Source organism: Sardina pilchardus, chromosome 9 (assembly GCF_963854185.1).
Source record: "Sardina pilchardus chromosome 9, fSarPil1.1, whole genome shotgun sequence".
Lineage (NCBI taxonomy): Eukaryota > Metazoa > Chordata > Actinopteri > Clupeiformes > Clupeidae > Sardina > Sardina pilchardus.
Window position 1 is genome coordinate 6664057 of NC_085002.1, and position 13772 is coordinate 6677828.

At 44.2% G+C, this 13772-nt stretch overlaps 1 protein-coding gene across 1 annotated transcript; it reads left to right on the forward strand.

The window, feature by feature from the left end:
• Positions 1 to 933: 933 nt before the first annotated feature.
• Positions 934 to 12161, forward strand: LOC134092531 (von Willebrand factor A domain-containing protein 1-like). The gene is made up of 6 exons (XM_062545446.1): positions 934 to 1506; positions 4405 to 4959; positions 6545 to 6877; positions 7942 to 8226; positions 10227 to 10508; positions 11005 to 12161. Exons 1-6 carry the CDS (start codon positions 1425 to 1427, stop codon positions 11016 to 11018), a joined length of 1551 nt encoding a protein of 516 aa, XP_062401430.1. The 5' UTR covers positions 934 to 1424; the 3' UTR covers positions 11019 to 12161.
• The last annotated feature ends 1611 nt before the right edge of the window (positions 12162 to 13772 follow it).

Below are 13772 nucleotides of genomic sequence, written 5' to 3' on the forward strand. Positions count from 1 at the left end.
ACACACACACACACACAGACACACACACACACACACAAACAAACATCCATAAACCCCATTGTATGCTAATCAAACTTTTTTGTTTTATGTTGTATTACTGGGGGGAAATATCCTCATATGCTTGCAGTTTAATGAATCAACCTGGGTGAGCTGCTATCCAAGGTTATTTCCCTCGCGTTGCCTTATCTTGGGCCTATCCACATGCAGGTAAAGTGTCACTGAATATACATCTCCATGGACCTGGATGGATACAAAGACACAGTTACTGCTGGAAGATGGATGTGATACCAACTCCTTTACATTTACACTGCCACCCAAGGACATGAATTTGATAGGAGTATTTGTTCTCTCTCTCTCTCTCTCTCTCACACACACACACACACACACACACACACGCGCGCACGCACACATACATGCACGTACACACATACCCAGACATTCAGAAACACACAAAAAGAGAGGGACGGACACACACACACACACACACACACACACACCCCTCTGTCTCTGCTTACAGTTCACAGTGTATCGGAAAAGTTCTGTTTTATCGTGAGTAATCAGAGAATGAGGGAGAAGAGAATAGCTTTCCACTTGACACTTGTTACAATACAGACACACATACATTGTACAATCATGGATAAATGCCAATCACGTCCTAACATGCTACAGAGTCTTCTTTGTTTGGATGAATTTACAGTTTCAGAGGTGGAGAAGAGAGAAAGAAGAGATAAGAAGATAGAGAGAGGGGGAAAGAGAGAGAGAGAAGTTTCATATTAGTTTATTTAATCACCTGACCTCTCCATGCGAAACTCTCTTGTATGGTTGTTAACTACTAACAAAAGGGCCAGTTCCAATAATGGTGACGCATTAACTCGTTGACTTGGGAAGGGAGGAGGCAAGAGGCCAAGAAGACAATCAAGGAGGCGAGCGAAACGTCGTACTCGGTAATCAGCAGTCCGGAGTGCTCAGGGGGAGAGGAGACGGTTGTATCATTTTGCTCTCACGGAAGGAGGGATTATCATTCAGTAATTGCCAGAGAGGCTTGGCCCAGACTTTCAATGAAGGTATGCCAGACTGGAAAGTTGTGCGCAATTTTTGTTAACCTGTTGGAGGAAGAGTTTGCATTCCAATCGGTCAGGATCTGCAGGTGGCGGAACCGCGGCGAGAGTTTCGACGCAAGTTCTTGGGATTTATTATCATAACGTGTACATTTTGATCGCAAAAGACGTTTGACATCGATGTAATGTAGCCTACTATAGGTTTGTTTTGAGACTGATATGTCCGTGTTGGCCGAAATCCCTGAAATGGGGGACGAACTGCGCGGCATCTTTGTCAAAGAATTAATCGGACGACGTCCCAAAGAAATTCAGTAGAATTTGTCTCTTCGCCTTGTTAGTAGATACATTGTTAGTGAGCACGTCAAGATGCGCTGGACAACGATTGCCCTCCTGATCGCTGGAGTTCTCCTTCGGCCCTCAGAAACGCAAGAGACCCTACCTGTCACAGGTGAGTGTAGGCTACAGGAAGATAAAATGCAGACTGTACATCTCGATCTCTTTACATTTTTATTTTATTTTTTTAAAGTACTCTCAGTTACAACTGTTCATCTCATGGTCAATGTAGTCACTCATTGCCCACATGGCTATTAAGGAACTCCCCAAAAGTAAAATCACACATTTTGAAGATCATTAACTAACTACAGTAGAGTTAAATCATGAAGGTATGCAGAGGTGCTGGGCTTCCAGAAGGTACATCGTGAAGTAAGGCACTAAACTGTTTTGTCCAAAGTGTCCAAACCTTTATAACCTGTACACACACACACACACACACACACACACACACACACACTGAAACAAACCAATGGTTGTATTGCTGCAATACCTACCCCTGGCAAGGTTAATTAGTATTTGTGATCTACTGACTTTGTGTCATAAGATCTGAGATTGGATGCATAACGGAAGGGCACAGCTGTGAACTGTATTAGAGGCAGAGCCTAACCAACTAATCAAGTGTGTTTGTGGTGGTCTATATGGGTGAATGATTACACTGGTATAACACAGTATCAGTGTGTGTGTGTGTGTGTGTGTGTGTGTGTGTGTGTGCGCGCGCGCATGTGTGTGTGTGTGTCATATAGAGTAAAAGGAATCAAAACTGAAAGGCATACTGTAGGTCCAGCAAAAAAATACCGTTTTTTTTTCAGTATCATTTCAATCACAGAATCCGCTATGGATCGCTTGCCAAAAACTATTGGCTGTAAATCAAAGGCATTTTTGTTGTTGTTACTATTAAGTGTTCATTTGGAAGGCAAATATGGAAGGTTACATCAAGATGCACATAAATATACATGGCTCAGAAGTCTTAATCAAAAGGCAAACATGTGGCTTGCAGGTACAGGGCAGTGCTCTGTTTGAACTAAGCGTCAAGAGGCCGTGGTCGTCCAAGTGAAAGCTCTCAAAAACACATCCAAAGACAGTATCCATGTCACAGGGAACTTTTTTTCCCTTTGGAATGCAGAGAAGGCACATTCTTTTGATCCTCCATGTATAAGTTGCCAACACTAATCCAGGCCTTCACCGTCCCTCTGTCATTCTGGTGTCCCTCTCCCCTTCTTTCTTTCTTTCTTTCTTTCTTTCTTTCTTTCTTTCTCCCTCACTCTCCCTCCTTCTGTTTTTATCCCTTGCTGAATTCCATTGCCTCTCCTCGATGTTATGCCTTCTGCACTATTTATTGTAATTCTTCACATTGCTATTTTCATCCAGCACTTTCAGCTGTTAATATCACTATAGGCTATTTGACTCTGGAGTGTGAGTGAGGCATTACATAACATTGCCTCTTTCTCTCACCCACTTTCGGTCTCCTCTGGTCTTTCTTGCCTCTCACTTGTTCTTGAGCACTTCATAAAACTTTAATGGCCACCGGCTCTTCTTTTCAAGGAGTCCTCACCCCAGGATGAAAGAATAAAAGCAACACACAGGCTTACAAAGAGAGACAAAGGAATGGAGAGGCAATGCAATATATATTATGTTCACAAGCATGCCAAGAGCATTCATCATAAGATTCTAATTATTGAGTATTGCTTTAGTGAGGGGATATGTGTGTGTGTGTGTGTGTGTGTGTGTGTGTATGTGTGTGTGTGTGTGTGTGTGTGTGTGTGTGTGTATGTAGTGCAAGTGTTTGGTTGTGCATGTGAACATACCTCGGCAGGTGTGGGCTAGCACCATTGTTCTGCGGTCTACCTTTGCACTATTTTACACAGGGCTGCGGGTTGGGCCAGTAATAGCGTCCCCACATCACTACTCCCGGGTGCTATCATGTTGCTGCTTCATTAAATGCATTCAGTCTCACACAATGCCACACAGGAGACTATGTGTTTTTCTCACGACACAGAGCCAGGAGTGTGTGTATGTGTGTATGTATGTGTGTGTGTCTGTGTGTGTGACACACTGAGGTATTTTTCCATTCTTATTTTTCCTTCATCTCTTATTATTTTTCAGTTGGTCACACCATGGATAGGTATAGGGTTCGATTTGCTATCTGACCAGATGAAAGGGCCATTCACACCAAGAACGATAACTATCACCATAAAGATACAAGGGTTCACATCTGTCCAATAATAAAGTCTCTCTTGTGTTAAAGAATATGATGGCTAAAACGGGATGGGTTATGATTGGCTGTTAGCTTTTTTATTGTTCTCAAAATCGCTCTACAAAGTTATCTCCAACTATAGTTCTTCATGCGGTTATCATTATAACGTTGTCATTCATATTAACGAGAGCGCTATTTATTTATAGTTACCGTTATAGTTAGTTATCGCTCTTGGTACAGTATGAATGGCCCTTAAGTGGTACTGGATTTAAAAAAAAAAAAAGAAATGAGAGAGAACAAATATGTGACTTTCATGTTGCTTGAGTAAAAGCAAACACCTGTGGTGGATAATAACAAGCAAACAAAGCTCTCGGCTGGTGTGAAATGGAGTTCATTATAACAAGCCTGATTGGTCTCTAAGACCCCCAGCCTGTGGAGGTAATCAGTATCTGTGCTGGTGTGTAGGCCGTAAGTATAAGGTTGGCTGCTGTTGTCTTCATGCAAATGTAAGCTGCCATGCATAACCCACCATAACCACGTCTTTTCTGAAGGAGCAGCCGAGAGATTCTGTTCTCTGAATGTCGGTTGTTTGTTTCATTTATCGAGGCACAAGAGAATGAAAAGGGTCTTTGAAAAAACGACATATTACACTTTTGTGAGCAAACAAGCTCTGTCAGGGGGTGGATGGGGGGGATTTCCACTGTTTGCTATACTGACAACGTTGACTGTGTTTGCCTTTCTCTCTCCCCCTTTTTGCTGTATGTCTCCTCCCGTCTTTGTGTGTGGTCCCCCCCCCCCCCCCCCCTCTTCCGTTGCCAGTGCTCAACTGTTGCGAGGGGGACATCGTCATCGTCCTGGATGCCTCGAGCAGCGTGGCCGCCTACGAGTTCACCCACATGATCCACTTCCTGTCCGAGCTGCTCGGCCCCTTCCAGCTGGGCCGCGGCCACGTGCGGGTGGGCCTCCTGCAGGTGGGCACCGAGCCTCGGGTGGAGTTCGGTCTGGACGGCCACACGGCCCAGAGCGGCCTGCGGTGGGCCATACGCAACACCCAGCAGCTCCAGGGCGACACCAACACGGTGGAGGCCCTGCGCCTGGCCCAGAGGCTGCTGGGAGTCCGCCCCGGGGACAAGAGGAGGGACGGCCCCCCCAAGGTGCTCCTGTGGCTGACGGACGGGGTGGAGCCGGGGCCGGTGGAGGAGCCGGCGAGAGAGCTCCGGCGAGCGGGCGTGGCGGTCCTGGCCGTCTCCACGGGGTCGAGCAACTACCAGGTGCTCCGCCGCACGGTGTCTCCGCCCGTAGAAGATCACCTGCACTTTGTGGACGTCGACGACATCAGCATCATCACAGAGGACCTCAGAGATGCCATCATTGGTAAGAGAAAATGGTCACTCAGAGAGAGAGACAGATAGGGAGAGAGAGAGAGAGAGATAGAGAGAGAGAGAGAAATAAAGAAAGTGAGAGATGGGGAATGGAATAAAGTAGAGACAGAAAAATAAGCATTGAGAGAGAGAGAAATGTAGAGGTCAAAACCCAAGCAGTCAGAGATTGAGACAGATTGTATTTAGAGAAAAAGTCATTTGGAGAGAAAAAAATGAGATGAAAGGAAAGAGACGGACGGGGGAGATATATTAAGGCGCTGTCCGAGCGACGGTGCAGCTGGGCCCAGAGATGACAACGTGCGGACAGTGAGCGCGGCTAATTTACTCTCACGAGATGACTGATCTGGGGCTCAAAGCGAATTACGAGGAGCTGGAGAAAACTCACAGACTCGTCAGAGAAAAAGAGCAGTGTCCAAAAAAAAAAAAAAAAAAGGCTTCTTCTAAGACACTCTAGAACAATCCCCATTCAGGAGTCACGTGGGCCTGTTCAGTTTAATGTAACGGTGTTCACAATCGAGAAATAATGAAGCTTTTCAGATTCGCACGTGTGGCAAAGCATCACAGCTGTGCGGATGGGTGACTTCTCGGGAGCACGGTGAGAGGGGGTGAGAGAGAGAGAGAGAGAGAGAGAGAGAGAGAGAGAGAGAGAGAGAGAGAGAGAGAGAGAGAGAGAGAGGGGGAGAGAGAGAGGGGGAGAGAGTGAGGGGCGAGGGCTCATGACAGGGGCTTATGCAGTCCTCCTCCACAGCTCCAGTCTTTCACTAGTTAAATGCTCCTAATGATCCCTGCCTTGTCTCCTTTCATCTCTCTCCTGCTTTTCTGTAACACACTTTCTCTCTCTCTCGCTCTCTCTCTCTCCAACTTTCTCTCACCCCCTTTTCTTTTACACTCACTCACACACAAACACTCACACTCACACTCACAAGCTGTATCAGATCAATCTAGTTTTGTGCCACCCGAAGGGTTGTACAGATTAAAACGATCGTAGCGCACCCCTTCTGTCTATTAACAGCCTCATCTACACCATCAAAAACAGAATGGAGGCTTTTAGTGCCCACCAGGCAGAAATGGAATTTTCACTCCTGCCTGAGCGGTGAATACAAATGAACCCTTTCAGAATTACGAGTGGACACCGCCTCGTAATGCCGTCTATTGCTAAAAAGCCATTTGCAGCTTTGGCTAAGCAGAGAATATCAATCAACCTGTTTTATATTGCAGTTGTGGTTTACGGTTGATGAGAGCAATATGTGTGCTGTAGCTCTTCATACCGGACAGGCTCAGAGGCGCTCTGACTATAATTGATGAGATGAGTGGAATCAGCTACCTGCCATAGTGTAGTGGATGTTTCTTGATGTTTTGTGATGTTTTTTAAAGTATACATTTGCTGTTTTGTATGTGGATAGGATTTGTGAGAGACACAAAGCATGTGGGAGAGAGAGTCAAGGGGGTGGGAAATTATCAAACCAGGGTCTTCATGGACACTTGGACCTGAATGTGGTAAGACAATGCTGCTGCTCCATGGCCATGATGTTTCTTTTTAAATATGTGCCATTTGTCCTCCTCCTTGTGTGTGTCAGAGATCATCCGTGCAGATCGACTCCAGGTACGTGACATTACCTCCAGGAGTGCCGTCCTGCAGTGGAGGCCTGTTCTGACAGCACACACCGGCACCTACGAGCTGACCTACGGGCCCTCGGCCGACGGGGCACCGGCGGGAGGGCGTGTCGGGGGCCCAGGGACCAGCACCACCTCCAACCGGGGCTCGTACGTCCGACAGATCCTGCCGGGAGACCACAGCACGTGGCAGCTGAAGCAGCTGAGGCCGGGCACCACGTACACGGCCTCGCTCAGACCCGAGTCCAACCAGCAGCTCCTCAAAGCACTCAGTGTGAGCTTCACCACCCTCTCAGGTGAGAGACAGAGGGGGGAGGGGTGGAGCGAGAAAAGGACAGAATGAGAAAGAGAAGAGAGAGAGATAGTGGAATGTGAGGGAGAGAGAAGGAGTGGGTGTGAATATTACACAGAATAAATGAGAGAGAGATAGAGAGAAATAGGGAATAAGGGAAAAGAGTAGCAGAGAGGGGGAAGTAGAAAAAAGGAGAGAGAAAGAAAGAAGGAGAGAGAGAGATACAGAGAGTTAGAAGATGGAAAAGACAGAAGGAGGAGAGGCTTAACACTTTATTAAAATAGTATTGGGTATTTAAAAGCTACAAAATAAAATCATTGACAGAAGGAAGAGAGGAGGACATATAGAGAGACTGATGAAGAAAGAAAGACGGTGGAGGGAATATAGACCCACCTCCACCTCCACCTCCACCTCCCACCTGTTCAGCCTGGAGCTACCCGACATTAACTGCAGCACACCACCTGCTGAGACAGAACGGGGAGGGGGGAGAGAAAGGGAGAAAGAGATGACCTGAGGAAGCGAGAGAGAAAGTGATACAGAGAAGGAGAGGGAGAAATAGATACAAAGAACGAGAGGGGGTCTGTGCCGATGGATGAGATGATATGAAACTGTCAGTGGAACTAATTTGCTAAATTATGGAGGTATGAAAGGCATCGATTGTAGAATAAAGAATGAAATGATGCAGCAATCATCCATCGGATTTCTTCTGCACCACAGTGCAATAGCCGCAAATTCATGGAGTCAAGAAGTAGTTCACTTCACTGGGTACATTAGCTCATATCTTTTATCTCCCTGCCGTATAGGAAAGGGGGTGGATTGAACGTTAATGTTTTCTAATGGTTTATGTTATAATTTAAGATAGGTGGCCCAAATGATTCTACAAAGCATGTTTTGTGAGAGGAACCCATGTGTTTTGCTTAAAGCCATAGACCCGGATAAATAAGGCTCAAGACTGTTCTATTTAAAGGTTTCTGAAGGACAAATCCAAAACCAGAAGTCTGCCAAAAGGTTTGACTTGAAATGTGTAACCTATTTCAAAGCAAATACATGCCTTGCTTACTTTTTCAGATGTTTCAGTAGCTGTTAGTCCAACCACGGTCTCTATTTCTGAGTCGGGCCCAGACAGCGTGCGTGTGAGCTGGGGTCCGCTGCAGCCCAGTCAAGTCCGACGGTACCAGGTGGAGTATGCGGTGCTACCCTCTGGAGAGGTCCGAACGGTCAACCTCCGGAGTCACGAAAACTCCACCTTGCTGACCCAACTGCGGCCAGATTCGCAGTACCTGGTCACGGTCACCGCGCTGCATCTCAACGGCCAGGAGAGGGCGATGTCGGTCAAAGCCTGCACTCAGGAGGGTAAGACAGGATCTTTTATTTTAGCGTCTACAAACGGACAAGACAGGAAAACTATTTATTGCACTGCTACAATCCATGACTTTTTTTTATCATCAACATATCATGTAGTCAGACTCTTTTGGCTCGCACTCTGAAGAACCCATTAGATAAACACAATGAGGCCCAAGAGAATAAACCATGATGGGAATAGTACACAAATATCCCAAGAATATACTTTCATGTTTGTTCTCAAAGTCTTCATAAAACCCAACCGGTTTAACATCCATGTCATTACTGAAGAGAAAACATTACTCTCCTAAAAGACTAGCCTATATGTTGGATTTATATTATAGCCTATCCGCTAATGTCACTTCAGTCACTGAAAGTAAGTCATTGAAAGTGTAGTAATAGATTTGTTGTTGGAAGAGACTTTACTTGTGGGCACAGAACAATAAAAATCATTGAATCAGCTTGTGCTGTATTGTGCTTTAAGAGGGGCATTCTGCTATGTGAGAGGCATTCAGAGTTAGTCTCTGTCTAGCCAGGTGCAGATAAAATGAATCCACTTGCTGCAGGGATGATGATAACCACTATCACATTGCTGCAGGAGGTTTCTCAACTCATTGTTTTACATGGTCAGAAACACTCTGCAAAGCTTGCTGACCACTCCAGTGGAAATGTGCTCAGGCCGTTTGTGCTCTGAGGGACAGTATCTCAGGGCAAAAAGTGAGCGAGTCAGTTTCAGGTTGGCAGTGCCATGCTAGACTAATGTTCACAATCTTAAAAGATAGAGCATAGTATGGTGATAGCCAGACTGGGGTCATTTATCACAATGACCTTTCTGAGAATTACACTGCTGGTTGGTTGGATTTAGTTAAATTAAGTCATGGATGGTATGTAGCCTATACATGTTTTCCAGCTTGTCAGGTTTAGGCATGAGGTGGGTTGTAACTGCATGTTCAGACCCAGCCATGATTTTAGTGTTTGTTTTGATATTTCTCTGGCTGACACAGGTGAATACCCATACACCTCACAAACAAATACATCACCGCCCAGTGTTGCTGTGCACAACAGAGTCTGTCTTATGACACATTCATTTGGGTACTTCCTTTTTTTTCTGGATGCTTTCAGCCCATGCTTAGAGTAGTAAACCTTGAGAGATTTATATTTCATCATTGCCTGTGCAGTTAAGAGTGATGAACGACAAGCATATAGCCCGAGGATTGCCTCTAAAGGTCAGCGCCATTTTTTTGGGAGGGCTTCTTGGAAGCTGTCATGAATAATTTACAGTAAGTCAAAAAACGTCTGTCTTCTAGAGACGAGACACAGCCTATTTAGTGACTTGGTGATGCTCCAGACCTGACGACTTTGACACAGCTATATTTATTACTTTTTAAGATGTTTTTTACCTTGAGGAGGAGAACAACTTGGAGAGGGAGACATACAGCCCTGCTTTCTGGTCCAGATGTGGCCCAGGTCTGATGCAGAACACTTAACCTGGTTGAACTCTGAGAGCTGTGCTACTCTCAGACTAAATCATGTCTATTCTTATCTCATCACTTGTCACTCTCTCCCTATCTCCCCCTCCATCTTCCCCCATGCTTCTCGCTTCATGTCAACCTGTATCAACCTAATCCCCCTTTCTCATGCCTTTCACCTTCTCCCTCTTAATCTCTCCACCTCCAACTTGCACTCCTTTTCTTCATCTACTCTCATACCCGCTGTTCCTTCTCTCTTTCATCTCATTTTCGTTATCATTTTCCTCTCTCACATTTTGTCCAACTCTCTCTCTCTATCTTCATCTCTTTTCTCACATTCCCTCTCTCTTTTTGCCCTCTTTATCTCTCTCCTCACCCCCCCCCCCCCCCGTACCTTGCTCCTTTTGCACCACCCGTCTCTATCTCCTAAATTCTCACCTCTGTATATCTCCCCTCACCTTCATTTTTATCTCTCACCCCTCTCTCCATCACCCTCCCTCCCCCCCTCTTCTCCTCCACTTCCTCTCTATCCACCTCTCTCAGTGGTGCCACCTCTAGAGGACCTGCAGCTGAGGCCCGCGGGCCAGAACTCTGTGCAGGTGGAGTGGAGAGGTCGCGTGGGGGGACCGCAGGGCTACTGGGTGAGCTGGGACGGGGCCAGACCTGCGTCCTCCCGCTTGCCACCCTCGCCCTCATCCCTCTACCTGCCGTCCAGCTCCGCGTCCACCTTCCTCACCCACCTGGCACCCAATAGCCGGGTGTGTGTGTCGCCGGTGTACAAGACGGCACGGGGACAAGGCTTGTGTTGCACACACACACATTCAGGTTTGCATGTTTCTACAGCTTCAATAACACATTCAAAATATATCAATAGATATTAATGCATTTGTTATGCATAACATAAAAATCATATGTTATCGATATGTTTATATGGCTAGGAAAAAAAGCACTGTGCAAAGCTTGCATGTTAGCTCTTCAGAAAGAATTCACTTGCTCAATTTTTGTTTTTTAACTAGCTCAAATAAATGTAATCACCTGAAGCGATCCCAAATAATGCCTCTCTAATTTGTTGTCTAATTTAACACCCGTCTTCCTGCATTTAGGTTCTTCTCAATAGAACATCTGTCTGTTTTGTCAGTGAAATATGCAATAAGCCCTGAAGTGCATAAGCACTGTAACAGCCTCTCTGGAATTTAAATATACAGTCGTCTTCAGTAGATCCATACAGAGATATTCCCCACCATGTGTTTATCTAACTATATCTCCCCTCTCCACTCCCCATCTCATTTTTCCTGGCTGACCCTCTTACCCTTGCCTGCAGACTCTTGGCAGTAGACGTCCTATTCTTTGAATCCACTTGGAAACCAAGAGCAAACACCGAAGGCACTCTGCTGGAAAATAAGGCCTTATCATCTCTACTCTGCAAACCCCATCAAGTTTCATTGTTGCTTCTCAGTGTACAATTATAGCCTGCAAATGGGCAAATCAATGTCTTGTTTATGGTTAGAATTTGAATGAAATTGGGCAGCTGATGCCATGAATGATAGTAATTGTAGATCAGTGGACCAAAAGCCACTCCAGAGACAAGAAATATGATGAAAATGATAGGAAAGGCAAATGCATTTTAAAAATCAGGCAGATAGACAATTTATACATTTCAGCAGAAGACATTGCTTAGCTCATGACTGTTCTCTCACCTGACAGCACTGTGCTGAACCTATGGACAACTGAACTCTTCTTGCTGTCATCTTCACACACACACACACACACACACACACACACACACACACACACACACACACACACACACACACACACACACACACACACACACACATCAATCATACTATAACATGTACATCACACACAGATAACACAGACAGAGCAGATGCAAAGACACAAAATCACATACCTCTGCCCTTAACTAGCAAATACCCAGCATTTATTTTATATTACAAACCTTTCTGCTGTAAAGCTTGAAAATATACCAAAGGCATACATTTAGTAGGATCATCTCACTAGCTCATGCAGAGTCTAGTGTTCTTAGTGGTTGTGTCAACAGTGACACTCAGTGGTCATATGCTCAAATTACATCTGACTGTCAAATATTTTTTTCCTATCAATGTAGTTGCTTCAATAGTATCATTTGTGAATGTCTAATGTTTAATCTAATTAATGTATTTGAAATGAAGATGTATAGCCTTATATGCTTATCTTATCTGTATGAGATGTAAAAACTAATTTTGATTAATAATATGTATTGTATAAAGAATTAAGACATTTGGTGCTACATTGGTTTGACTATTAAAACATGCAGTTGTTTCATGGTTTTGGACCATAATTCTTGCATAACATGTTTCCATGTATTTCCCCATCTAAGGGGAAATACATGAAAATGCACTTTTATGTCAAATCATATTTAAGTAAATATGTCACTTCTAAAAGTCATTGTTGTGATGTAAACCAGATTAAAGGAATCAAAATAAGAGTGTCATCTCATCTGTCACGGCCTGTGTTCTCATTGCACGGTGTACTAAGAAGTGAAAATAAGAAGATGTCACAATGAAGTTCACCTGGTTCAACCTCTCACCTCCTCCTCCAAAGCACCCTTGCAATGTCTCCCCTCCTTCAACACACTGCCACACTGTTCACACATTCTACTCGCACTACACACTCTACCTATGAAATCTCTCACACAAAAGCTATTGTCAGCTGAACTCCCCTGCCTCAAGCCATTTCTGCATTCCTGCTCACTTTCATCACGTATGAGTCAGAATTTGCTCAGAGGACAGAGTAAGAATAGTCAATAATCTGTTTATCAAGTTTGTTCTGGCTGCATCTGAGACAGGAAGGCCTGTTACAACCTGTTAAGGGATCCTGACTGATTCTGATTCTGAACTAATTGTGGTGGCAAATTGCGTGATCTGATTTAAAAACACACTGGCATGAAGGTCATGATGGCTAAGTTTAATGGTCCGTTATTTTTCTCTAAAATTAGAATTGCAATAGATTAGGCCTATAACCTATCGAATCTTTGAATAACACGTGCACTGCTGTTTTGTAGGCCGATCGAGCCTATGTAGCCTAAATTACAGTTACATGTACAAAATGTACAAAATGTTACAAAACTCAAAACGGTTATCACTTGTAGGCCTAATACAGACTGTCTAATGTTCAAAACATTGCTTTGTGCATTCACATCTTCAAAGAAATCTTGCACTTGCACAATCATTGGTTAAAAAAACAAATACTGTGAAATACCACTGAAACATAACTAGCCTATTGATCACCCATACACAAGCAAGGAAGTTTCACTGTGTCATTGTTTGTACAATCATTAAATATTGTAGAACAAAATAGGTGATACAGGTTTCATTAAGGTAGGCTACTACATGTACTGTACAGTAGGCCTAAATTACATCTAGCCTATGTAAAAGTACTGCAGTAGTAGAGAGAATAGGCCTAGGCCTGCTACAGACACAGTGGAATCATTGAACAAAGTTTGTAGGCCTAATATATTGATGCAAAAACACTACAGTACTATCACAACATATGTTTATTTGAATCAAAGCCATTTTGAACATGGTTTTGAGTTTTGTGTCTAGAGTTGTGAAAAACATCAAGGTTCTGAAAATAGTAGGCTAGCAAAGTGATTGTAAAAAATCTGTAAAACCGATTAGTCACTGCATTTGCGTGTTAAACTCGATCGATCGATTTTAAAATAACCTACGTTTTAAGTCAAAGAGACAATGGAAATATCGTAGCCTTTTTATAAACCATGACTTTGCTCATGGCCGTAACTACCATTGAGGACACCGAGGTCATGTCCTCGGTATTTTTTTCTTCAAGTTTCGTTTTATAAGTGTTACACGTTAAAGTCTTCTTCCGTATTGAACTGTATTTTAAGAAACTGCTCAATGCACGCACGTTACAATGAAAAACACACACAAAAAACCCTGAACAGGCTATACACCCTAATGACACTTGTGCAGCGTTTCTCAAACTATGGGCCGCGCAACGTGGAGACTGCTGGTCAGCGAGGCATATAGTGAAATTAGGTCCGGTGATAATTTGCTGCGCAAGCAACCG